The following is a 27,697-nucleotide window of genomic DNA, read 5'->3' as shown; positions in this document are numbered from 1 at the left end:
CAGGAGCTCTTGTCGTTGGCCAAACGGAAACGCAGTGACTCTGAAGAAAAGGAGCCTCCGGTGAGCAAACCTACAGCATCTTCAGACTCTGAGACGTCAGACAGTGACGATGAGGTGAGTTTGTCATGTTATCAGTGAAATTACTGTGGGTTATTTGTCTGTTTGTACCTAAGCAGTGCCAGTGTATTTATCATACAGTATATTTAGCCTGCTGACTTCATAAAGCGGGACTGGCTGTCATTGGGACTGAGGGAGACCCATTAAGCCCAGAGGATGTGTACTCAGAAATACATTTTTTGTTTGTTTGTTTTAATTGATAGGCTCTGAATTGTAACTGTACACAAAATAGTCTGAATGTCTGTAGAAAATATGACTACCTGCTTAATCCCATGTTCATATGGGATCTGAATGGTCTGATGATCTGTCTGCTTAAAACTAGTGTTTTTCCTGTGTAATGCCTGTGGTTGGAGTGATAGTGAAGCTACTAAAGCTGAACTCTGAATTAAGAGTGAGAGATTTTTCAGCCTTAGAAGAGAGCTTCCTTCCTCAGAGAAGAAAATGGTGGTACAATTTTGCAGGTGGTAAAACTCTTCTATTTAGCTGCTTCGATTCTCCAGGACCTCTGCTGTGAACTAGTTTGTCTGGCCATTAGAACATGCAGTAGAGTGTGTTTTTATTAGCATTTTTGAAGTGAGGCAAGGAAGTGTTTAGTGTTACTTTGTTCTAGAGTTTTGTCAATTTGTTGTGTAGCAGTGCTTATCTGCTGGATCTGTTTTTATTACTTGTTCTCAGTACTACATTCTAGAACTGGTTAAAAGTCTCTGCTTTCATCTGTAAGTGAAAATTGAAATAGAATTATTACAACAGAGGAACTGACAAACAGGTCATGCAGGTATTTGAATAAAAACACTTTCTTGAAGGCTTACGAATGTCTTTTGCAAGCTTTCCACACAATATAGTGAGGTTGTTTATTCCATCTATTCTTAAAAATTTAACAGCCATGTGGGGTCGATTATTTTTCTGAAACTACAGGAAGGATTATTCATTTTGACAATTTAAAGACTAATAGGGTAGGCCAGTGATTAACCGTTAACCATTTGGTAGTGTAGCAGGGTTCTTCCAATAAGTGTAAAGAAAGTCTGGTTTCATTTTCTTAGGCATTTTTAAATAAATATGCCTGGAACTCTGTTTCGATCGATCCTTTTTTAAAAAAAGAAAAAAAAAAGACTCTTGTATCTAATACATGGTTAAGACACAAGGAGAGAGAAAACTCTGAATGAACTAGATATATTAGATTTGTTATTGGGTGACCACTCAGTCTGTCACAGTGTGTGTTCTGATCTGTTGGCACACAGCGTATTTACTTTAAGCTGTGTGGAGACCAGCTTGTCTGGAAAAGTAGATTTAGGTGCGGACAGCATGTCAATGACAAAGTCTTCTGATCTGTGTTTATCTCTGAAAACTGAGAGAATAAATAATATGCTTCAAATTATATTTTTTAGCTTGTGTAACTAACTACACCTAAGGTTTGCCTTTGTATTATGTGTGGAATATAAAATGTATTTCTTCACGAATTCGCACAGACCCTGCAGATACAGTAGTATCTCTGTGGCACTGTGTGCATTTGATACTCTTTCTGATCTGTGTATCATTTCTAATTGATATTCTGTTCTTTCTGACCTCCATGCAGCAAGAGGAAAAGATTTAGAGAAGAGGTAATTAGGACACTTGCTTCTATTCCTGTGCCTGAAATATGCATTCTGAACTGCTGCTTGTCACAGCAGGGTGAGACAGGCTGGGTTATAACAGTTCTGCTTCTGCCAGTCATCTAGCTGTGTGCATCCCTAGGCTTGACTACACTACTCCTGCTGAACAACTTTGGTTTTAATTAGTGTTCTTGTGGCTGGTTTGAAGTTTGCTCAACCTTGGGAGTTGGGAGAGGGGGTCTAAAAGTTGAAATCATCTTACTGGCCTTCCTGCAAGATGAGGACCTTGAGGCAAAGGCATGGAAATTGTTGCCCTGGGCAAATGTGCTTAATCACAGCCATGTGCTTCCACCAAGGTTTTGTATTGTGCACATATATTGTAGTTAGTTCCTGGCAAGCTCTAAACGTTCCAGGATTGTCACCGTGTTGCATGTACAGGAAAGGAGCCTAAATCTGTGCTTCAGAGGCTAATGCTGCATTGTGTTTTTTAAAGGGAGGAAAGTTTGTGGGGCATAGGGGAGAGAAAGTGCATTTTTAGAATTATAGAATAACATCCTGTACAAATCATGCCACATCTATACAGTGGTGTCCAAGGGATTTCAGTAGATCTTTAATGTTATATTTTGTGTGTCTTGGTGGGAATGCGCTTCTGTGAAAGCTCTTGGCCACACCAGGTGTTCATGGTGCAGATGCTGTGTTCTGTAACATTTTAAGGACCTGCGTGTACTGAATCAAATTACCTATCTAAGTGACTGAAGGTGAGTTGCAGGTGGTGAAGTAGAGGGGTGCTCTGAACCCTCTTCTGTTGGGTCTGTGGAACGTGCATGGCTGAAGTGACTCCGAACTTGTTCAGAGAACTGACGAATAGTGACTGCAGGGCTTTGCAATAGGAAGTACTGCCTTTGCAAAGAGATACACTTTGCTGGAAGCAGTTGTAGAGGCAGACAGTTCCTATATCTGTGGAGCAATGTGTGGCTGTGACTACTCAAGAACTCACCATCCCAAACTGTTAGCCTGCTGTATGTCAACGGTTTGGTGTTAGACAGGTTACGGCTAAGGCGACTGCTAGAGGTGTATGTGTCCACAAGGTACCCTCATCGCTTATTTAAAGGCATTGTGGGAATGGTGTTCCTCAGTTGCAGGAGGCTAATTCTGGGTTCTTGCTCTTTCTTTTATCCTGGCATCACTGCTTACAGGAAGAGAATGCTTTCTGTTCTGTGGTGAAGCCTGGATGACCTCTGCAACAACTTCACTAACATCAGTGTAGATTAGGCAAAAGCTACGATGTTCTAGGAGCTCCCGTTTGTTTCTCTTGGAAGGTTTGTCGTTAGCAGTGCTGGTGTAAGTCTGTGCATCCTCCTGTGCTCATTTGAATGTTGTGAGGGGTTCAGTTGTGCCTTTTCACAGCTCCAGGGTGATAGCAGCAGATACTGCCAGACAAGAAAAGTTATACTGTGAATGCTTGATACTAGTCTGGAGTTTAGCGAGGAATATCCATTTATGCCTTTACTTGCAAATGTGCAGATTCAGTAGACAACTGCATAGCTGATGATCTTGTCAAGAATGATGGGACAGAGGTGGCGGTGAGCAGTGGTCATGCAGCTAGTGAGGAAGTCACTCTCAAATAACAGTTAGCCTAGGAGACTTTATGCCCATATTATGAAAAAAGGACTTGAAAGTTTGGATCTACTTACTGCGCTTCCAGTTAGAGCACTCTGGTATACCACAGATTAGCAGAAAACTGCATGTGTTCCTTCTGGTTTGGGGGTGTCTTTTGTGGATTTGTAGAGATTACAGTGCTAAAGGTCATCTTTTCCTGTGTGCTCTTATTTCATAATAACGCTTAATTAGACCTTGAAGAATGAGTGGGTTCTCCAGTCCTGTGAGGCCTTTGCCATACATTTTTTCAAATTTAGGAAATTTGAAATAGGCTGTCCTTTAATCTTCTTTGTGACTTTGACTTTTCTTGGAGACACTTTCCTTCAGCTGTTAGTGGGTGCAATAGTAGAGCTTTCCTTAAGGAAGAGAGGTGCTCTTACTTTTCCCACCCCAAACAAAGTGCAAGTGCAAATCTGAATAGTGCAGGGTAATTGTATGGAAGCTGGCATGTCCGGAGAAGTACTGACAAAATAGGTATAAAATTTGGCCTGTAAATAGCTGTTTTAAATTGCAAACTAGATGGAGATAACTTCTGGGGACTTGATTTATGTAGTATGAGAGTATGCAGGAGCTCTGAAGGTGAGCAGGTGACTCCAGAGATAGATTTGTGGAGGTACTGGAATTGAATATGTGATTTTTATTTAATTCTTTTTTTCACTGAATTAACTTTTCCTTTGTACCCAGAGAGCAGTTTTTGCTGAGAACAATCCAATCATAAGGCACTAATATCCAGAGAAGTCACTAAGCCCTTGTTAGTCCATATGATGCTTGCAGGCTGATGGTGCTAGAGCCATGGAAGGCCCTTGTTGACCAAGTTTTTTTATGGCTGTTGCCATCTCCAGCTGTTTGGCCCAGGCTTCCTAAATAAAACACTGCAGGTATTCACAGCCATAGCGTCCCCACGTTTGGGGGTTATGAGAGTGCTGCTTCATTGGCATTTCCTATCTACCATGTTGGTGTTGTCACTCAGCAGTTCGTTTTTCAATATATGGACCCCTTGAAATGCTTCTAGAGCAAATTAATTTGCAGTTTAAATTGAATTTGAACCTACTATAGGCAGACTTTTTTTTACTCCTAGTTACCTTTATGAGCTCCTTTTAGCAGTAATCAGACAATAAGGGTGGATTAGGTGTCTGGTGATATTTTGGCCTGTGAAGCTTTCTTTCAGCCAGTTCCTGGCAAAGCCTCTTCTGTGGCTTTGGAAGGTATTTCCTTTATTTGATTATCTCCTTACCATTTTGGTGTTGACACCCTGAGTCTCCCCTTTATGTCTGAAATGGTCCGTTAAATTTTCTAAGTACTGGGCTGTTGTCATTGTGAAGGTGTTTGAGGCCCTGAGCACGAAAAGTAACAAGAGCTTTTTATTTACTGTTTAGTTTTAACAGTAGTCGTAGAGAGCATTTTCCTCCTTGTAGCTCTTGGAGTGCTGTCTCCAGAGTTCTCTCAGTTTTGAGAAACCTTGAAGACAGTAAATGCTGCCTTATCTTCATATCTGTGCTGCCAGCTGTTGTCTTCAGACAGGCTGAAACTGCAGTTTGGTGACTTGCTTGGAGGACTGCCTTTTGTTTTTCCTGTATGAATGGAGGAGAGTGGATGAAAGTTTGTAAAGTGGGCTAATGTTATGTACCTTGGTGCTCTTAAGCTGTCATGTTGTCATGGTGTGTAAGTTTATCTGGCCTAGGAAAGGAACCCGTTAGTAAGGGACCTGTTTTGCTTTGATGTTCTGGCTTGTAATTTGCCTTTTGCTTCTAAAAGCCATACCTGAGGCGGGGGTGGGGGGGAAGGGTATGGCAATGACAGGCTGGTAATCTTGGTTGTGCATCTGTCAGGTTTGTAAAAAAACAAAACAAAAAAAACCTAGAAAACAAACAAACAAACAAAAAAAACAAACAAAAAAAACCCCAAACAAAACCACTACAGGACAGTCGTATTTGCAAAATAAAATCTCAGTGGATAATGTGTTTAGGTACTGTGTGAATAGAAGAAAATGGCAACTATCTGAGCAGTGGGGATAAAACAGTTCTTACGCATTCTCCACTCTCAGCTCACTTGTCTTCCTTCTCCTGACACCCCCCTTGATCTCATTTCATCTTCCTAGTGGAAATATGGTCAAGGTTTGCTGAGCTATAAATTACTTTCTTCAATCATTTTGTGTAGTTGCTTTTGTAAGAGCTGACTTCTAAATCTGGCTCATTTCTAATGTGCTTTTTTGTTCTTTTGTTATTGGCAGTCCATTCTGGGTCCTGTGGCTTAACTTGGACTTCTTAGAATCATAGAAACATTTAGGTTTGAAAGCACCTTTATGATCATTGAATCCAACCCTTTCTTGGGGGAAACATGCAAGCTATTAGCACTAGGAACCTTAAAAGCAAGAGAAAAAATTGAGATGCTCTTCTGGTTGCTACTTATGAGCGAACCATAAAGCTCTGTTGTTCAGTAGTACTAAACAATAAGCAGAAAGCCATGTTGCAGCACACTTCTGCATGGGTTTATTAACTTGCTGTGTCTGGAACCATGGAGGGTTCCAGATGGTGGCCGCGGCCACAGCAGTGAGTAGAGGGGCTGTTTAGGGGAAGTGTTACAGTCATGGAAAGCATGTGAGAAGCATTGACTGGCTTTGCCTGACTGGAACACAGAAGAGAGAACCTGGAGAAGCTGTAACAGAGGACTGATTTTGAAAAATACGGTTATTGTTTGCCGTTTGAGATGCACGGAGTTAAGGGAAACGTAGTGAACAAATGCTTCTGACTCTGTGCATTTTTACTCAATGTTATGTGCAAACATGTTGCCTTTCTGATCTCCGCTGGTGACCTAGAGTGTGAGGAAGGGGCTCAAGACACTGGTTTGGATTGCAGGTTGCCATGCAGCTCGTGGCTTTCCAGGATTGTCTTCCCCACCCCAGACCTGCTAATTTCTAAGAAGAAACTCCACTTTGGCTAGTCTCTCTCTGAACAATACAGAGTGCTCATTCAGTGTCCAAACGACAACCAATGGTTCCTGAGCCTGCAGAGGATTCTCTGAGTCTAAAAGAGCCTGGCATTGACTACATCATGGGTTTGAGGATTTACTTGTTCTTAAGACTTGCTCGAACCATTGTCTTGTCCTGTAGAGGTACCAGGAATGACCAGGCATTCGTGAGAGATTGGGGTAGCTGAATAACCCGTGAAGCACCTGAATTGGATGAGGAGGAATTTGGCTTTGTGACGGCACTGAAACTGGGAAGTGACAACCAGTTATTGGGACTTAAAAGACATAGAGGTCACTTGCATAAACAAAAATTTACGGTTGGACTAGATGATCTCCAGGATCCTTTCCAACCTAGATGATTCTGTGATTCTGTGAAAAACAAGATGAAGTATATTCTCCAGGGTGAAATAGAAACCAAAGCAAAATTTTGTAGATAAGGGCAGATTTTTTTTTTATTACTTCTTTTATTCAAGAGGTTGTCACATGGTTTTTCTCTTCAGTCCCATCTTCCTGGACCCAAGGTCTCTCCACAATTCCATTTGTGAGTCAAAGGCTGAGAACAGTGATCCACAACATGTGTATCTACAGCTATTAAACATTTTACTAACAACTGAAGTCCCACTGTTTTTATCTGATCTCAGCTTCTCTCATCTCAGCATGACCTCTCAGGGTCTTGATAGAAGTATGGTGCGTATTATGGCTCTCTCTGTGCTATACAGCATGCTGATGCAAGGTGTAATTCGGTGTTGGACCGTTGAAAAGAGGTAGCACAGCTCTGGGAAGGAAGCACCCCTGCATCCCTGGTTCAGAGGGCTCTGCTCTTCCCTGCTAAATGCTCTGTTTCACTTTCTCACTGTTGTGTTTTCACTGCTATGCTGCCAGAAGGCGAGCTCTTGAGCAAATAACAAAAATAGACTTTTCTGTAAAAGGAGATGCTTCCTTAAGGTTTGAGCAGATTCAGGTGGAGTACCGACTTGTTCTTAACTGATTTACATGGGCATAGTTAACCACGAATATTATTAGGCAGCAGTATTGTAACAAGCCAGTAAAGGCCTGAGTACAAGCTCGGGTTGATAAAAAGACAGATCCTTCCTGTGGAGTTTCTCACCTATCCTATGGACCGTAACAGACTGGGGGAACTGCATAGGGCAGGCACTGCAGTCAGAAGTTCACCACTATGTAGCTGTACTTTTATATCAGAAAGCAAAACCTCTGCCTGGCCTTGGACAGATAATTTTGAATGCACAACTGATGCTTAAATATGGTAATGTAGCAGTTGGTACAAGGCTGGATGTGAGAATAACCAAAACCTAGGGAATTCTAAAGATATTGGTTTAGAAGCTACTACCTGACCTACTACTCAATTGAGTTTCATTTAAAGTATTTGAACACCAGGGTTCACTGAAGATGGTGCCTAATCAGGCAGAAGTCGGCATCAAATTTGATGGAATGATTACTGCCTGCAGAGTTGTACTTGATTCATCTCCCAGCAAGGAGTGAATGGGTGAGAAGCCTGAAGTTTGTGTGCATCTGAGGTCAAATCTTAAGATTTTTTTTTTTCCAGTTAAGAGTAGTTTTGAGTGCAAGATCTCAGTTATGCAGAAGAGTATTTGCTCATTTGATTTAGTAATGTATTTTTTAATATACCGTATGCTTGAACAGATGGTGAATTGCATGAATGATGAGAGTAATATACAGGTATGAAGAGGGAAACAGTCTAAATATATATATATTTAGAAAGAAACTCATATCCCTGAAGGTCTTGTGCTTGGAGAATTTCTAGGAGAGGTACTGAAGTGCAAAATATTGTACAGCCTTAATATAATACACAGGCAATCCTCACCAGCTCTATTCCCTTCTGGCTTTATCCAGGGAGTTGTGACAATGCAAAAATTCTAATAAGTCAGAGTGGAAGGTAAATACTAGTCCTTCTCCTGGGACTTCAGAATTTAAAGTTGCTACCCACGTGTGTGTAGTGGTATAAGTCCTGTATGTGGAAATTGCAGTCTAAGTTAACTGAAGATATGATATTAAGAGAAAAGTAAAATTAAGGCTTGGTATTTGATTTTTTTTTCTTCTTTTTTTTCCTGACTTCTGTGATTCTGATTTAGTTCCCACTTACATACATAGATGCAGGTGGTGGCACTACTGTCTATGAGCGAGTGTAGTATTGTTTTGTTTCATGAAAATACAGATGCTATGTACTCTTAGTAAAACTGAGATTTTTGGAAAGACTGTCATGTATAATTGGTGTGCCTTCATGACATCTCAAATCTGCTCTTGAATAAACTAGTTTTGGAAATACATCTGTTGCTTCTGTTTAATAGTAGTAAACTGAAGCTAATCTTTACAAATGCAGTTGGATACATTTAAAACTATTTTCCTAGGAAAATGCTTTCAGTACCTCTTTTCTCCTGGCAGATACTGCAGACTCTGAGGCCTTCATTGTTTTTAAAAGGAGTGTCCTACCAACTGTTGGCTTGCCCTAATAATACATTTATTTTAAAAAAAAAAAAAAAAGAAATTCAAACCCAAAAAACCTTGTCAAATGCTTTAAATGCTTTTGTTTAAGTTTCCTATTTGTTGCCATTTTTTTCTTTTTACCTTGTATGCTTGATGCATTGCTGTCAGGTATTGGACTGTTTCTCAGTCATTTTTACTCCAGTGCTTTGGGGGAGGGAGAAGAGAGTGATGTTCATGTTTCATGATCCTTTTCTTGGTTCTTTCTTTGCAGTGGACTGTTGGAGGTTCTAAAAACAAGAAAAAGGGAAAAACGGGTAAGGCGGAGAAGAAAGGAGCCATGAAGAAACAGACAAACAAAGCTGCCTCTTCAGGCAGCTCAGATAAAGACAGCTCGGCTGAGAGCTCAGCACCTGAAGAGGGTAAGATGACACATGTGCATCTACTTACAGTGTAATTCCAAGTGAAGTGACCCCTTTATGCACGCTGCAAAGTGATGTTAAATGGTGATGTTAAAGACTACCTTCAAAGAGTTTTCTTTGTGTTATCGATAGTCTGGATGACCCTTAAACTTGCTCTGGCTTGAAGTGCATATAATTCAGTATAGCATTGCTGTAAGCATTCCATCACAGCCACAACACTACACTACTAAATACTGTTTCAACTGAAGAAATTATGACACGTTTCACTATTTGACTTTCTCCTGAAAAAGTCTGTTCTTCCTTCAAGCATGTCCCATCTGTAGTGTGGGTAGCATTTTCTTTTATTTTCATTGATGTATTTTCCCTTCCCGAACTTCTCGTGATGACAAAGGGAGAGGCGTATAGTGTTGCATGATGCAAATAGGAGCTTATCTTGCATGTATTTGATCTGAATTGGAGTTCTTGCACATTTATACTGACATGAAAAAAGAAAAATCATTACTATAACTTTGTCAGAATTTTTTTTACGTGAATATTGAATCTGTTCCAATGCCGGGCAAATGTCCTGTGTTCGTTCTTGTTTTCATCATGCCCATGAAGGTTGGCAGGTTGTTGCAGTTGCGATTTCAGTTGATACTAAAAAACAAAAGTTAAGAAAGAATATGAAGTAGCCTACAATTTTAAGTGTATCAAGCACTGCGGAGACAGACCAAAGCATGAAGAGACTGAACCTGTATATATCAGTGCTTACAAATCAACGGTTTCCACAGTATAAGCTGGAAGTTTCCAGAAATACTGAGACCAGAATGAAAGTGAAAGAAAGAATCCTAATGTCTGCTTTTATAATTCGGTGTAATGTAGTTGATTAGGTGAGATAATTAAAGCACTTGGACTTGGATCAAGTTTAAAGGTGTTGTTTGTTCCCTGAGCCCATGCATAACTGGAAGGGTTCATCACAGTTGTGGAGCTAGCATCATGGCCTTGCCAGTCCTGAGGGTAGTGTGTTTCAACTCTCTCTTGTGATGTAACATTTCATAGCGTTGCAGTCTTCAAATGACAAATTTTGGTTCTTCAGGTTGCTATCATGAGGAGTATTTGTGGTAGTTGATAGTGGTATTTGGGGTGTGGATGTGTACACTTATGAAGTGGTGGATGTGTATAAGCAACTTCTCAGGGACATAAGCATGTCACCAAGTATAGTGGAAGTGGAGTGTAAATTAATTCTTCATATCCTTTGCTAACATGCTATAATGATGTGGTTGGGCTTTGCCCCAGCTGAATCTCACTGCCTTGCATTTTATTTTAGGAGAGGTCTCTGACTCAGAAAGCAACAGCTCCTCATCTAGCTCAGATTCAGATTCTTCATCTGAAGATGAGGAATTCCATGATGGCTATGGAGAAGATCTGATGGGAGATGAAGAAGACCGAGCTCGACTGGAACAAATGACAGAGAAGGAGAGAGAGCAGGAGCTGTTTAACCGGATAGAGAAGAGAGAAGTGCTAAAGAGAAGGTGAATTTTATATCTGTATGGAGAGTATGGTCTGTGCTCTGATGTTTGGGGTCCAAGCATTCAGCACTATAAAGTGAATTAAGCTTCACTGTAGATTTTTTGCATAAACTGTCCTTAGCTAGTTGAGAAGCACACAGCAGGAATTCTGCATGTTCTTGTAAAAGTCAGTTTCTGAAAGTTTCTCAGGTGTTGAATACACACGGTTCTGTCAGCTATCATTACTGCTTTGTAGCCGTATTACTGCTTTGCACACTAGGTGCCAAACAGTCAGACAGACTGCTTTCTCTTCTGTCTTTTCTGTGTTAGTTGTCACACGCTGATACTTTGAAAAAAAGGCGAACGAAGTGTAGGGTGTATATGAGCTTCTGGAATCTTTCAGAAAACAACGGTGAAGCACAGAGCAGTGTTAGGGTTGCCTCTATATGGGTGTGAAGCTGGTTGGGGCCCTAACAGGAGAGAGATTGAAATAATGAGGAGTGGTGTTGGGTATGTCACTTTCAAGGGATCATTTGTGGGTTTGTACCTTAGGTGTTGTGGTTTTGTTTGTTTGTACTGGTAACACTTGTCCTATCAGGTAGCTTCCAATTGTACTAAAGGTATTTTTCTTCCCATGTTTCTAACAGAAAAGATTTGTCATGTGTGGGGCAAGTTTTCTCCAGTTTCTCCCCTCTTCAGTGACTTCTTTCTTTTCTCGATGAGAAATTTCTCTAGAGGACTGACATCTGTTGAGTAAATCACGTCAATACAAGCTGCTGTCAGACTGTCCACTTGTCCAAGCCATGGTTAGAGTGCTGCTTGTCTGTCTGTGGATTTAACACCACTTTCAGTGTCTTATCTAGTTTGCTGTTCCCCTCAAAGGGATCAGAATGAGTGAAGGATTGGATTTAGATCGGGTAGAAGGACACTATATTTCTTAATTTCATCCACTGGTCCATGGTAACTGAAAGTCTGTCTTTTAAAATGAACACTGAAGAATACTTGATACAAACAAGCTAAACAATCTAAGTTTGAGTTACTGATTTAATCTTAAACAAGTTTGTCCTGTTCTGTGTAAAGGAGTTGGCAGGTAGCACTAAGGGGGTGGTGGCAGGGGGCGGGTAGTTATTTAACTTTATGGTAAGATGAATCTTTCAAAATTCTGCTTAGCTCTTTGTACGTTGTACACTGTGCTGTGAATCCATTGGGATTACAGCAGGTATTGCATGTGATACAGTGCCTGTCCCCTGTGTGTTACGCTTCATTTTAAAGGCATAAAGGGCAGCAAGCTCGTCTGGCACTTCAGTTTGTTGTCCACAAAATCCAGGTGTAAAGGAATCAAGGAGAATGGACTGTGTAATATGCATGTGGATCTTACATTTTGAATTTTGGTTACTGGAAGTTAATTTTTTTTTTTCCTTGTATTTGTCCATATGTGCACTTCACTAAAGCAGTTACCAGTCCATGGTGCAATGGAGTCTCAGTGACAGACAAGTTCCAGCGCAATTACTACTCTTCTGAATACAGTGGCTGAAAATAAGATTTCAGGGTGATATATTTCGTGCAAGTAGAAATGAAAGTACCTATACTGGACTGCAGAAACTGCCTGAGTCTGATTGGAATGTAGCTGCTGAAGGAGGACTCCCTGTGTCATCTTTGCAGTCATTCCTATACAGACTGGTGCCGGTAGAAAGGTGGAGTTTGAGCATGAAAAAGTTAACATGGTAGTGGCTTTAAAGAACCAAGTTTTTAGCTGTTGAGATTCAAATGATGTGAAATAGCCACTTGTTTTTAGATTTGGAGACAGCATACAATGGTCACTACACTGGCAAAGATGAAGATGGATTAAGGACAGGTTTCTGGGGAGTAGCCGTTACTATGTGGTCTCCTCAGCCCTTTAGGTTAGCTGTCTGTAAGTCTGCAGTTTTCTCTGCTCAGCTTTTCTTCACCTTTTTATTTTTTGGCGAAGGTAGGGAATGGAAATGGGTGACAGGATAATATTAAAGGGTTCTTCATCTGGGACAAACATTGGAAGTGTTCCTTACAGCCTACTAACAGCTTAAGTTGTGATAGCATCTGAATGGTACTTTGCGCACTCGGGGAGAGAGGATTCTTTCATACATTCTTTTTCTTTCAATATCTGCTACTAGATTTGAAATCAAGAAGAAACTAAAAACAGCAAAAAAGAAAGAAAAGAAAGAGAAAAAGAAAAAGCAAGAGGAAGAGCAGGAGAAGAAAAAACTCACACAGATCCAGGAATCCCAGGTAGGAAATAACTGACCTTGGTAACAAACCGTTTTCCCTTAGCAATAGGAGATAGGATGTTGCCACTCTTTGCCCCTAATGTTTTCCCTTAATGTCAACAGCGTGGTAAGCAGGTCAGAATTTAGTTCATTTATATGCTCAAGCTATCTTTAGCCTTTCCAGTTCATTTAAAGGAATTAACATTTTTGGCCTGCTGAGGGGTGCACTGATAACTCCTTTTAATGAAAAATGCAGTTGCTGTGATAGTCCTGCCATATGAGAACAGGACAGCAACCTTTTGCAATTCCTTTAGCCAAACTTCTGTCATTCAGTCTGAAAGATTAGATACGTAGTCTTTCTCACAAGTGAAAGTTGGAGAGAGCAGGTCAGAAACTGCTCAGCTGTTGTCTTAAATTGTTTTGCATGCACATACTATGGAAAGAATGCTTGGTTTCTACTGGTAGGGGTGTCAAGGAAAAGCTTGGATGGTAGGAGGAGCAGAAGTAGTTCCATAGTTTTTCCACCTCCAGTAGAAAGAGGATGATACCTGGCTTTGTGGTGAGGCCTCTGTAACTGAACTGTAGTTTCAAATGGCTAAATTGGCTGTAGTTTCAGATGATTAAGATCCTGGCCTTAACTATTTATAGAGTCTGGGTAGATGGGCTCCCAGAATGGAATGGGATTCATCTTGCCTAACTTCAGCCATCTAAGAACTACTTGATTGTTTGTACTTGTTGCCTCTGTCTTTGTGCAGTTTAGGAGGGTATCTCCAGCTGGCAATTCATGCCATGTTATTTTCTGGTGAAACAGATGTTGAACAGTTAAATCAAATTAGGTTAGATGACTTTTCCCTTAGGCACATATTAAGTGGAGTGAATCTCATCTCCCTACCCCTCTCGACTCCATATGTGTATGTGTGTACTTATATAGTCCATATATATAGTACATAATGTGTAGACACATATACATATATGCATATATAAAATGATCTTGTGCAGAGTTCTTTTACAGTGCCTTCCAGAAACTACTTTGACTTACTTCAAATGAGTGTCTCTTATGCTTATTATAGAAGCTGCTTTCTGTGCTACCTGGTATTCCAGATAGACCTGTTAGAAACAGAAAATGTTAGAAGACTTACACATTTTAAGATTTGGATCCGTATTGCAGACTTTACACACAATTTATTTGTGCTTTAAGTATTTTTTGACATAACTTTTCTCTTTGCTACTGAATGAGAGCAAGTCCCTTGATTTGGCCTTGCAAAAGAAGCAAATGAGAAGAATATTCATTGCATTTTTTCCTTATTACTTAGTTGCCGAATTACTTCCAGTTTATTTCTCTAGTCCTTTTTTAACTTCAAGGAAGAGTTTTGAGACTAAAACTTGGTGGCAGAAATGTTGAAATGTAAATATGTTCATTATTTTTGATATGAAATAGAAAAAAGAAATACGCTTCAGATTGATTTCCCCCTCCCTAGCCTCTGTAAAAATGAACTTGAAAAAAATTATTTCAAAGTGGAGTTTGTTAGTAGTTTCTACTTGAAAAGTTTTCAAAGTGTACAAACAATCTTTGTTTCAATACATTTCAATTTATGAATTGTACTTGGTGTTGAGGGACTTTCTGTGCATGTTTTTAGGTCATGTCACATAACAAAGAGCGGCGATCAAAGCGGGATGAGAAGCTAGACAAGAAATCTCAGGCAATGGAGGAGCTAAAAGCAGAAAGAGAGAAAAGGAAGAACAGAACAGGTATGAAAGCATGTTGCTACAGTTTCTGAGGCGTTATTACAGCTTTCTTAAAGTGCTACTTCCTGTTTCTAATTAATGCAGCAATGCTACACCTCAGAGTGAATGAATTCCATGTCTGTGTTTTCTTTGGTCTTTTGCCCATCATGACCACCTAGGGTATTGCGTGGCACTACTGATGCTGTATTTCTCCCCGGAATGGTCTGAAAACAAAGCAAACTTTCATCACAGTCCGTCGAATGGCATTTAGTAATGCTTAGTTCATGTATTTGAATTGGTCACTCAGATTCTGTTATTTAATCTCTGAACCATCCAAACCAAATTTCTTCTACCTGTGCTACCTCATCCATATTTGCTTGTTTCTTCACTAACACATCATCTTGTCTGTCTTGCCACAGACTTTTGATGACACCGTTTTTGTTACTCTACTGGATTCTATTGTGGTCCTCTCCAAACACAAGATTTTTTTTTTTTTTTTTCCTTGTAAAATAACAATGAGTTGTCTGATCATAATAGTTGTATCTTGCATATCCAGTTGTTATGCCCATCTTGTATTGCTACATGCAGTCAAATTGGGAGACTGAAGATAAGCACAACTGAAATTTAAGGTGCTTTTAAATACTTCGATTTCTCTCTTTGAATATACATAATGGAGTCCTTCACTTACTAGTGGATTTGAACATGTGTCACTTGTATGCAGTGTAAAATTGACAGCTATCTGCCTCTTTTTTTTTTTAAAGGAAAAAAAAAGTCTCAGCTCAAAGAAAGCTTTCACAAAAAATATACAGCTTGATTTTTCATGTTCTCTGTCCTTTCCCCAGCTGAATTGCTTGCAAAAAAACAGCCATTAAAAACTAGTGAAGTATACTCTGATGATGAAGAGGAGGAAGAGGATGATAAGTCTAGTGAGAAAAGTGATCGCTCATCCAGATCCTCATCCTCTGATGAAGAGGAAGAGTAAGTAGTAAACATTGGACTGTGATTACTTGTAAGTGTGTGTTCAGAAAGAGAGATCCACTTTAAGTAGACACATGCTGTTTTAGAGGCTTGTTTGGGGGCAGTTCAGTGTCTCTACAATGGTCTTGCCTCTGGGTATTGCTTGGATTTGGGTCCTTGGCTTCTCTATCACAGTGCACAGAACTGATTTACTTCAGATGGCTTTGTAACTTCGGTTCCCTGCTGTTAGTGTTAGGCATTTGCACTGTTGTTTACAGATTTATTTAGTCCTACAGTTCAGCAGCTGCAGAATCATAGGGTATTAGCAGGGCAGAGATACGTGCTGGCTTATCTGAGAGCATTGGCCTATAAACTGCCTTGGTGTGTGAGTCTACTGCAGCAACAGAGGCAGTGGGTAGCAAGTCAGGTACTTTGCGTTAAGCCTTCCTCATGAATGCTAAATTCAGTCAACTACAGTCAATGTGATGAATCATTCCTTTTACTAGTAATTTAAAACAGGTAGCACTCATCCTGCACCTTGCTCAGGACTCCTTTTTTGGTGATTATGTCTCTACCTTTTTTTGTTATTCCTTCTCACTTTCCCAAATCAGGAAGGAAGAAATTCCTCCTAAGTCCCAGCCGGTGTCTTTGCCTGAAGAACTGAACCGAGTACGGTTATCGCGACACAAGCTGGAACGCTGGTGTCATATGCCCTTCTTTGCCAAGACTGTCACTGGCTGCTTTGTCCGTATTGGCATTGGAAATCACAACAGCAAACCTGTTTATCGGGTGAGTTTGGTTTCAAGGGATTTAGTTCTTTTTATAGTGCTGTAATATAATATTTGCAGCTTAGCAATTCTCAGGTACCTGTGAGTTTTTGAGTGATTAATATAGAAAGATTGCTTATAACCGGAAAACGTGATTGTTGCTGAAGAAGTGGAGGAGACTGGTTTAAACATAAATCTATGGGACCAGTTAGGTGAAGAAATATATTTGGTGAGAGAGAGAGGGAGCACTGACAAAGCCTGTTCTTCCAGCTTTGGTTCATGCTGTCTTGTCTCATCATTTGTATTGCAAACTAGAGGTCAGGACTCTGCTTTGACCAAGTAAGGTTTCACTCCTTATTTCTGGGAATGTTCCCAGGTTACTTCATGATCTTTGTTCTTTTTTTTTAGTTTCTAGTATTTCTAAGTACCTTAGTGTGCCTCAGCAGAGAAGGGACTTGAGAACACAGTTTTGTTTTTCATTGCTGCAACTACACAATCATAGGATACAATAATATTCTCAAAAACTACATTAAAAAGGTCCCCAGAGGGGCTGTGTTCAGCATGTGAGCAACACTGCTGTATTTCATTTGGGATGTATGTTAATCCAAAACATCATTAATTGAAAAGGAAATAGGAAAAGTAGGAAAGCCTAACTGTTTCGCCAGGAAAGCAGAACTGAGAAGATAGAAAAAGTGCATCAAGTATTCTGATTGTATTATTTGTCAACTCAGAGGTGATGAATGAAGCAACTGATTCAGTACTTGATAATGTACACTGAAGAGTCTTGCTTTCCTTGATCTAGTTAGAATTGCTTGTTCAATTAAGGTTTTTGATCCCTAGTGAAAAGGCTTGAATATGCTGTGTGTATTCCAGGAACACAAGTGAAAACCCTCTTACATCCTTCCTCTTGTGTATTATACTCTGTGGTATAGGTTGCTGAAATAACTGGTGTAGTAGAGACTGCAAAGGTTTACCAGCTCGGTGGTACCCGGACAAACAAAGGACTACAATTGCGGTAAGATACCAAAGTAATCCTCGTTGGTTTGTGATTCGGTGCCCTTTTCATAGCAAATAATGTTCTGTGTGTGGTTTGGCAATGAGAGCTAAAAATCAGACTGGGCCTTGCCATGCTGCTTACTGCTAGAATGTTGGGGTTGGTTTTATTTGGGGTTTTTTTTTCCCCCTTGGGCATAATGGTAATTATATTTTTAAAAAAAAAAAAAAAAAAGAAATCTCATGCAGGGACTTGTGATTGTGTCGACATCTGAGCAATTAATTTGTGTTAGTAACCCATGATCGTTTATGGCCTCTTGAGCTTTGCAGTACTCTCTCATAACTTTTCTTCACTGCTGTTATAATCAGATGTTGGAAACGTGCATCGTTTAAAGGCATATATGATTGGGTCTGACATATGTGTTACAACATAAAATGGTACTTTGAGGGGAAGCTGCTGAATGTAGCATTGGATTTCTCAGTTGTTCTTACAGCCCTTACAAGGTTCGTGAGGTGAAAGTTAACGCTACAATACAAAACAACCTGGTGAGATAGGACAAGAAGACGTTAACCATTTGGGAGAAACTGGAAGGCATGTGGAGAATGCACGTGGGTGCAAGTGTGGAGTAAAAATGTCTTCTCTAAATCCATTGTGACATTCAAGAACTTCTTGGAGCTCTCTCTGATGTAGCCTATGCTTTGAGTGAAATTTACACCATGGCAACTAATCTTAGTATTGGCTAGTAGCAGTATAGTAGTTTAGCTGGTAGTGCCAAAGGTGGTGCTCCACTGAAAATGTTTTTGAATTTCTGGCTTTTGCCTGGCCAGCAAATGAAAAATGAGATAGGGCTTGGCTCCAGCATTGTGTAGTTCAGGACTGCTTAAAGGTTACTTCTACTGGTCCAAACATGAAGGAGCTTTGTGTTTCTGAAGATCATGCCATGGGTCACCAAGTTGGATATGTAAGGTCTAAGTGTGAGAGAGGTCTGTTGCTCTTTCCTCCTGAGGGTTTTACTGCCACAGCTGCCACAAGGTTTCCTGCAGATTTGCTCTCTAGTATCCCTTTGCTATGAATAGCTGACGTAGGCTCCTGAACTGTGACTGACCTGACTGAAGTTAGGAACAGATAGCATGTGAGCCACAGGAGTAGCCTTAAGTGTCTGGGCTCTTTGAATCAGTTTACAACTGTAGATCCAAAATCACAGTTCTGTACCATCAGAAAGGGATTTTGTTACACTTTCTTGTTGCAGGCATGGCAGCGATTCACGTGTGTTTCGTTTGGAGTTTGTCTCAAATCAGGAATTTACTGAAAGTGAGTTTATGAAGTGGAAGGAAGCGGTAAGTTTGCCAGACTTTAGTTTCTTCTTAGGAGCCTTCTGCCGGGGATACTTTAAGTGGAAAGTAACTTCTTTGTGTCTTGTGTTTAGATGTTCTCTGCTGGAATGCAACTACCCACACTAGATGAGATAAACAAGAAAGAAGTGTCTATCAAAGAAGCCCTCAACTACAAGTTTAATGACCAGGATATTGAGGAGGTAAACAGTGTGTTGTTTGTGGCAGTGCTTAAAGGTGACAGGAGCTCGTGGAGTAGAGCCCTAGCTGTTACAAAGCAAAATGATTTGCCTCCTAAGAAGAAAATAAAAGGCTCAAAATGAAGTTGCATAACTGGATAGAGTAACTTGGTGATCCAGCTGTTGTTTGGTGGTCACACGTGCTTTACTTTATCCTTTGTGTCCTGTTACCTCCTCTTAAACTTATGTTGCAGAGCTCAGAACTCCTAACCTGAGTGTGGCAACTTAGTTGTCAAGTTCTGAAAAGCTGACAGTATCATGATAGATGTATTTATCACTTTCTGCAGTTTAATACTTGCTTAATACAGACCAAATGTGATTAGCGTTAGATTTTTGTAGGTGATTAAGTGAGGGGAATGGAGCTGTAACTCATTACCAAGTCACAAATCAAAAAATGCAGCAGAGAAAGAGCATGAGTAAAATTCTGTTGGCAGTAAGTGCATTTCTTAGGTGATATCAATCTGTTGCTTCTAGTGTCCTAGTATTGAAATAGACATTTGACCTTTGCATTTTCTTGCTGTTTCCTCTGCATCTTACAGATTGTGAAAGAGAAAGAAAGGTTCAGAAAAGCACCTCCAAATTATGCTATGAAGAAAACCCAGCTGTTAAAGGAGAAGGTGAGAGATGAGATGATGCCTGGCAAGCTTAATTCAGTCTTTGATTTTGAAGAACTGGAGCTCATCTGGATTTTGGTGGTAGTCAGCAGTAAGATCAACTTTAGCTATACAGCTAAAAAGTGGATCTCAAGGTTCATTGCTGGTTTCAGAACATGTAGAACCCAGTTAAAGCTATTGCATTCTTTTTCTAAAGGCAATTTCCACCAATTACAGCTGTATCTTTTGTGTTCTTTAAACAAGAAGGTCTTAAACTGTTCTGCTTTAGAAACTCTTTTTCTTTTGTTTTAATTTTCATTTAGAGTACCCCATGGTAACATTTGAAAGTTGATTTCCTATACCTTTTTAAATGGGAAAAATAGAAGTTGTGTTAAACTTGTCTTTTACTCAGGGGTGACTGAATTGTCATTTCATGGCCAGTAATTTATATAGAAAAGAATACATTGGCGAAAGATTTACTTGCCACTGAACTATTTTACATGTAGACCACCTGGAATGAATAGACCTAACAGTGCTGAGAAGTCAAAGCCAAGAAGTCAAGAAAACAAGCAGTCTTAAGTACCTCAGCAGATAGACATAACATGTTTTCCTTTGGCTTTATTTGCGCGGTTCTTTTTCAAGGCATTCGTGCTTCATATACGGTAAAACCAAAGAGTTTGGATTAATCTTTAGTTCTACATTCTTTGGCGTAACTGTATTGTTTGGTCATCGGTGTACTATGCATGAATATGTAAATTGTTAGTCTCCCATTGCTGAAGAGTGCAATTGCTTTTCGTTGTCACCAGGTGGCATAATAAGCTCCTGTTGTTGGTCAGGCGCCGTGGTAAGGGACTGTTCCAACTCCCCGAAATACGTAGCAGCTGACAGTTGCAGAAATAATCATTCTTTTCCTGAGCTGTTAAATAGTGATACTAAATTTCAGTCAAACCTGCAACTTAAGTCATCTGACTGACTTGCCCTCCTCATGCTGGGATTAGTGTTCCTGTGTCTTCCTTAGTTTAAGGAGTTTCAAAGGTTTTCAGAGTTCTTCAGAGTAAGAAGTCCTGTTTTGCCTTGAGCTGTAAGGAGAGTTTAGCTTTTTGTTGTATTCTACCACGTGGGGTAGAACATTTGCAACTGGAATAGGGTTAGCTGGCTGATTCATGGGTCTATCCCTTGTTTCTCTGACTACTGTGGTAGAGAGTAGTATCTAATGAGTTACTTTTTGGTTGAAGGCTATGGCTGAGGACTTGGGGGACCAAGATAAGGCCAAACAGATTCAAGATCAGCTTAATGAACTTGAAGAGAGAGCAGAGGCCCTGGATCGTCAAAGAACAAAAAACATTTCTGCAATCAGGTAAGAAGCAGATATTGGGAGTTTTCTTTCTTAAATCATACCAATCAAAATATACAAAGAAGAGAAACTAATGCGGTAGTGAATTAACTGCAAGATTTTGTCTCTTCTTTTCTGTACAATATATTAATGAAGTGTGAATCATAGTGGCTTTATGACTGTTTGCTGATCTTCACTTCCTCATATGTATCATTCAGCTAAAACTGTCAAAAATGTAAACTCCTGTCCACATACCCTAGTTGGTAGTTGTGTTGCAATAGGAGTAATTTGTGATCAGGATGAAGCTGCAAGAATGCTGTCAGACCTTTTATTTTGTAGGGATTGATAAATGACAGTAATTTTTTTTTGTCTTTCCCCCATCCTCCCTTTTTTCCTTTTTGCAGTTACATCAACCAGAGAAATAGAGAGTGGAATATCGTTGAGTCCGAGAAGGCACTTGTGGTAAATAGTGCTGAGTTAATATTTCTGTAGAAGTAGGGATGAAATGATGCAAACGGGAATAATTGCATGGTGAAGTTACTCAATTTTTTAAATGATGTATAAAATCTTTCATACAGGCAAATGACATAATTTTGAAGCAGGTTACTTTGTGCTTTTGATAAACTCGATTATCAGCAGATTACTCACTGTAATAGTGACTTTGTGCATTTTGTATGGGAAAGAAATCAGAAAGGAGACTTCAGACAAGAAAAGAGTAAAGGGAATACTCAGTTCTTTGCAGTGATACTTCTATTAAGGAAAAGTTAAGCTTAACAACTGGTTAAGCCTTAGTTATCCTGAGGTTTGTGCATCTGTTTTCTGTGTTATATTCAACAAGGATGGTTTTGAAGCATAGGACTGTGGGTGTGTCAAAATCTTTCTAATCTGTAATGCTGTTGCTGGTTTTCTTCTGATCTTGATATTATACCTGATGAGTGCTTGTATAGATGGAATGCTGTGGGAGGATTTAGAAGGGTGCATGTAGCTAACTCTGCCAAAACCATTTGCTTTTTTTTCTTCAGGCTGAGAGTCACAGCATGAAAAACCAACAAATGGACCCCTTTACTAGGCGGCAGTGCAAGCCCACAATAGTGTCTAATGTGAGTGTGATACTTCAGTTCAATTGAAGCAATTTGCAGAGAAACAGAAACCAATGTAATATAGAGAGTAGGAAGGAAAATGTGGTTTGTATTAATTCCCAACTGTGCCATACGCTGTTAATGTTCCAGATGCCAGGGTGAGATGTAGTTGAGTGAGATCATGGTCTCACTATGCCAAAAGAAGGAAAAAGCAGTATTTTATTTTTTTTAATACAAAGTCTGAAGGACATAAGTGATGTGGGCATGTACATAGAGAAGCAACTGGTTCAGATTTCTGTAGTGAGTTCTGTGTAGAATTAATCAGATTTAGTTAGCTCTGGGCAGATAGCTTGCTTTAGGTGTGAGTTTCACTTCTAATTAGTTGAAACTTTGCTGAAAGATCTGTGAAAGGAGAGAAGAGACCAGACATTTCGGGCCTGTGATGGATAAAGTAGTTTAACACGAAGTTCCCCTGTGATACTATAGCAAAGCCTGCTACTGAAGTCCCTGGCTATAGAAATCCCTCACTATAGGAATGATGGATGGCAAGGTGATCAGCTCCTCCTTCTAAGTAATCTGGCTTTGCTGAGGCCTGTTCTGGAACAGTATATGGTTCTGGTATAAGTACATAATAAAAACTGATCAGATTGAATCTCATCAGTCCCCACAAACTAGCAAGGGAATAGAAAAGGAACTTTCAGCAGGGCTTGAATTAAATAATTACTTATTAGAAATAATCATAACTGAGTAGTTTTAATATGGTAGACAACTATAATGTAAAGTCTTTTAAAGATTTCTTCTCTCTAGCAGAGTGTTTCAGATAGATGTATTTGTTTCCAGCTTACAGTTCTAACAGTAGTGTTAGGACCAGGCCCGGGAGCAAACCACATCAACAGGAAATTTATTGCTCATTTGCTCAAAGAAAGACTTTCTGAAGGATAACGTAGTTTGTTACTGACAGGTGCATTACACAGCTATCAGGATGATTTCAGTTGTCACTGAGATCCTGAAGGTTGGGTTAACTCATCTACAGCCTCATACGGTTTTAGATTCGTGGATATGAGTGCTGTTTTAACAAAATGGCTGTACAGTTTTCACCAATTTAAATACAGTGATTTTTTTTTTTTTTCTTTTTTTAATTTTCCCCCCTGCAGTCCAGAGATCCTGCTGTCCAAGCTGCCATCCTTGCCCAGCTAAATGCAAAATACGGGTCTGGTGTATTACCAGATGCTCCAAAGGACATGAGTAAGGCAAGTTTCCATTTCTGCCTCTGTTACGTTCCTCCTACTGTCACTGTTTTGCTCTAGAAGCTTATGACTAATAGTAGATGTGCATGCTTCAGTTCTAGAAATAGGTATCCTGTAGAACATTATCATAGAAAAGGAAGAGCTTTTTCTTTCTTGGGGAAAGAAAATTAAGTTTCTCTAGCAGTATGAAAGCTAAACTGAGTAGCTTGTGACAGAAGTGGGGAAAAAGCATTTTTATCTCTGTTTATCTGAAGAGATAAGGGTTGGAAAATTAACTGTAGTTTTTATTTTAGGGTCAAGGGAAGGATAAAGATATGAACTCTAAATCAGCCAGTGACCTTTCAGAAGATCTTTTCAAAGTGCATGACTTTGATGTAAAGATTGATCTTCAGGTTCCCAGTTCAGGTAGGTGTTCCAGCTGAATTTGGGGATGTGATTGTCCAGCTCATTACAGTACAGCTTACTTTTTCCAGAAGAGCCCTTTCAAAATCATTGGTGGACTTGTGAAAATTGGAGAAAGGACTCAGTGTTTGTCATCTTGGCAAATATCTTGAACTGAGGAGGAGGAGATATGTGTTACTGACATCCGTTGAGAGAACAACTGAATTGTGTTAGACTGAAAGCCTGTGTATCCCCATATCCTTGCTCCAAATGCCTAGGGAGAAAAGGAGCTGATGCGTGTTCTGATGTACTCTTCCAGTCTACAGTTGAATTGACTTGTCTGTTCCCCAAAGATTATATGTGTTGTATTTAATAAGCCTTATTATCTACCTTCATACTTTGTTAATTTGTCTAATTAGTTTTGAGGACAGATAAGCTTTGGGTGTCTGTGGTGTCCTGTTCCATTAACTGTATACATGCTATGTGGATAAAGTATTTTTATTTGATTTTTAATCTGCTGCATTATCAAGTTGCTGGTCCCTAACTTTGGTATTGCAGGTGGTACTGAAGCAAAATCTTAGGGGAACCAAAGCACTGGACAGAGAGTGAAAGTATGCTTACAGATGCACCTTTCTGACCCTTCCTCTTTGTGGTCTTGATTGAGAGCCTGAGATGTGTGACAAGAACAGTTTAGCATCGTAGAATTGTTTAGGTTGGAAAAGACCCTTAAGATCATTGAGTCCAGCCATTAACCTAACACTGCCAGGTCCTCCAAGCGGATGAGGGTTAGGCACTAAAGGATACTGAAAACCAGGAAGGAGACTGAAAAGAGAGAAGTATGAGGGAGACACAATATAGGTAGAGGTTTAAGTAGGGCTGGTTTGATTTTTTTTTTTTTTTTTTTTTTTCCCCTCAGACAATACCATGTTGGCATCTTGCTTTGTGCAGTCTCCTTTCTTAACAGAAGGACCTGGGGACTGGTTAAAATTTGTATTGTAAACATGCAGAAATTAGGCTTCTGCCTACTTATTATGTATCTCTTTATGCTTGCTATTCTCATGGGATAATGATTTATCAAAGATCCCAGAACTGAGCCTGAAGGGCTGTTTCTCTTGTGATTTCAGTGCACTACAGAGTAGTTTTCTTAAGAAATGAAAGTATACTTATCAGCAGAAAGCTGGATTAACAGAGTCAAAATTGAACCTGCTTTATCTGTGAAGATAAGCTACCAGATACTGCCTGCGTTATTAACTGAAGTTCTAACCTGATATATACTAGAGAAGCTGAACGTGATTTTGTGTTGAAGTTGTTAGCAAAAGCAAGAAAAAAATCTGTAGTTTTCATGTGTTTTTGTCCTCACTGTTTTCTTATCTCCAACAGAATCTAAGGCACTGGCCATCACCTCCAAGGCTCCACCAGCAAAAGATGGTGCCCCTCGGCGATCATTGAACTTGGAGGACTACAAAAAGAGGAGGGGGCTTATTTGAGCATGCCCACTCTGCTGCTTCTGATCCTGCATGCTCCATGACGATGTCCTACCTTTTCTTCCTCCCTTTTCAGTTCTCCCTTCTGGGTTGGAGCAGCAATGGAGCTGGGAAGAGACTCTTTAAAACTGCCAGTCATCTGTAACATAAACCATACAACTATTTACTGTATAGACCTCCCTTCTTGCCCTTTCCTCCTGCCCCCCTCACAAATGTGGATCTGTGCTATTTGGGGTTTTCCCATTTCTTTTAGTTTGAGTTTTTGTTTTTATTTTGTTGATGCAGCTCATTGGTCCACTCTGTGTTCAGTATTAGCCTGAGGTCTGGATTTACATAGGAATCTCTTGGTGGTCGCAGAATCAGCACTTGGTGATTTCCCCTTACATACCACCACAGGCACGGTGAATAAACATTGGCGCAAGACCTTTGTGGCTGGAAGGTCATCTGCACTTTCTTCCTCTTCTTCCTCCTTCATCCTAGCTTTGGAGAAGGGAATCTTCAAAAACTGGCTTAGGTTCAAAGTGTAAATTTTTTTGGGAGGGTCGTGTGACTTTTTTTCAGGTGTTTTTTATCATTTTTAAGCTGCAGTACTATTTGTATCCGTCTGTCACAGTTCTTTACGGCTGTTTTGAATTTCTACCAGCTGTACTTGAGCATCTGAAATTGCAAGAAAGAAACTCATTAAATGTGATTCTTCTTACTAAAACGGCTTGGCTGATATAGCTGTTTAACTTCATGTTCCCTTTTTTACTTACACTTAACTGATGAGAGAGGTACACAGCTCTTGATGTGGGACTTGTCATCTATAGCACATCTGGGGTCTCCAGCTGTAACTGAGTGGAGTAGCTTTTCCTGGGATGGCCCTGGGGTGCTTACTGGTTGGGCTTTAATTTCTTCTCCAAGCCTCCAATATTACATATTTGTTAAGTCACTGTGTCTTCACTGGGCTCCAGCTCACTTTGTTTCTTGCTTTGTGAACCATTTAAATGGGGCTTCTATAAACAAACAAAAAATTTTTTAAAAAAATCACTTTGTGTGGAAGGGGAAGGACACAGTAAGGACATAGTAAAGGTCAGTGGGTAATGTATGAGAAGTAGCTGATGCACATTTTTCATATATGAAGTGGTACAAGTGGGGTGCAACACTCGCACAAGAATTGTATGGCTTTATGGAATATTTGACTGGACACAAGGTGACAGCTAAATTATCACTCAGGTGTAAAAAAAAAAAAAAAAATCAAAGTGTAAATATAAGTGACATTTAACAAAGAACTTTTCCAAACAAGATACAACTGAATATATGGAGCTAAGAACTACATTAAAAGATAATTAGAAGTCTAAAAGGTTAGAGGCCCTCGTTCAGGTAGGCGTGCAAGCACGTGTTTGTTCCTACTCAGGCCAGTACGTACATAATAACTTAAGCACTGAACTGGATAGGAATGTTTCTGGGGGACCCTGAAGAGGGAAAATGCTGATGCTCTTCTTGTGTCAGAGCATTACTGTTTTTCTGAAATCATACACTGGTTGTGTTTAAACCTGTGTTTGATACTTTCTTGTTGGATTCTTAATGAAACTTTAATCTAGTTCTTATTTAACTTTCTTTTCCTTTTTTAACAGTAGCTTTAAAGAAACGCCATGTAATTGTGTGCAGATTGATACTATGGACTGTGTATAAAAAGAAAATCAACCTATGAAGCAGCTCGTATCTACCATGTAAACAAATAATTAGAAATCCTTCAGTGCTTATTTACCGAATAGTCCATAGTTCTAGGACATATGTGGGTTATTCTGTAAATATGTAATCATAGACTGCTTTATTTGATGGCCTATTTTAGCAGCTTCTCTGGAGTTGTAGTAGGCTTTCACATATATGTACTTTTAACTTTTTAAGAGTGGATTTATGGAATCTACCATGATAACTTCATAGGAGACATCATGATTCACTGTGTAGATATGCATTTGATATGATTTTGTTTTTTTCAACAGCTTCAATGATGTTACAGATTTGTAATAAAAAAATCTAAAGTTATTTTGCAATAGCCAGTTTTCAAAATAATCACTCTCCAATGCTTTGAAGAAATAATTGCCAAATCAAGCAATTAAGGAACTGATTTTTCCAGAAATGCCTCAGAGCTATGAGGTGCAGTGACAAGTGGTTTCTAAAGGTAAAGTTAACTGAAATTCAGTATTTTTAATGTGCTTGCCCTCATGTATTGGTTCTAGGTAACTTCTACATTTGGTAATACAAGAATAGTCTGTACTACAGCCAAAATATCGATGAGAGCTGTACAGTGTTGCAAGTAACTTTTTAGTGGAGATAACAGAAACAGGGGAGATGCAGTGAGTTTAGAATGCAGATCCAAATGATGGGCTGTGTCCCAGTTATCTGCAACTCTGAAACTGCCATTTATCCTCTCAAAGTCTTTGGATTCTGCTGAAATACATACTGCTTTGAAGAGAGACAACAGTCAGTGAATTGTCATAACCTCTTATATTGAGAATAATACATCAGGAAAGTACTCTGGAATAGTTACAGAACTGTGTATGAAAGCTGTAATCTTTTTTCCTTTAAGTGCATGTAAAGGTGAGTGACTACACCTCCCGCTCGTTAGAGGGGGAGAGAT

The 27,697-nt window shown here is 39.6% G+C and overlaps 1 protein-coding gene across 2 annotated transcripts; it reads left to right on the top strand.

The window, feature by feature from the left end:
• RTF1 (RTF1 homolog, Paf1/RNA polymerase II complex component) lies at positions 1–27,467 on the top strand. Of its 2 annotated transcripts, XM_026849763.1 has the most exons (18): positions 1–114; positions 1,691–1,715; positions 9,067–9,214; positions 10,521–10,725; positions 12,852–12,966; positions 14,582–14,693; positions 15,512–15,647; positions 16,238–16,415; positions 17,326–17,408; positions 18,637–18,724; positions 18,814–18,921; positions 19,497–19,574; positions 20,786–20,907; positions 21,288–21,345; positions 21,906–21,983; positions 23,117–23,212; positions 23,503–23,614; positions 24,971–27,467. In XM_026849763.1, exons 1-18 carry the CDS (start codon positions 110–112, stop codon positions 25,075–25,077), a joined length of 1,854 nt encoding a protein of 617 aa, XP_026705564.1. In that variant the 5' UTR covers positions 1–109; the 3' UTR covers positions 25,078–27,467. The 2 variants fall into 2 exon arrangements, with proteins under 2 accessions (XP_026705564.1, XP_026705565.1); XM_026849764.1 differs by lacking the exon at positions 1,691–1,715 and having other exon boundaries at positions 5–114.
• The last annotated feature ends 230 nt before the right edge of the window (positions 27,468–27,697 follow it).

The sequence above is a fragment of the Athene cunicularia genome (genome assembly GCF_003259725.1).
Source record: "Athene cunicularia isolate RWA chromosome 5 unlocalized genomic scaffold, athCun1 chr5_part1, whole genome shotgun sequence".
Taxonomy (NCBI): domain Eukaryota; kingdom Metazoa; phylum Chordata; class Aves; order Strigiformes; family Strigidae; genus Athene; species Athene cunicularia.
Note: the sequence above shows the minus strand (reverse complement) of the source record. Positions and strands in the feature narration are given on the sequence as shown.

What these genes read in the sequence shown, in the direction of transcription:
- RTF1 (XM_026849763.1), top strand. An exon ending in GGAAAAGATTTAGAGAAGAG is followed by an intron (nt 1,716 to 9,066) that starts GTAATTAGGACA and finishes CTTTCTTTGCAG; the next exon opens with TGGACTGTTGGAGGTTCTAA. An exon ending in ACAGCAAACCTGTTTATCGG is followed by an intron (nt 16,416 to 17,325) that starts GTGAGTTTGGTT and finishes TCTGTGGTATAG; the next exon opens with GTTGCTGAAATAACTGGTGT.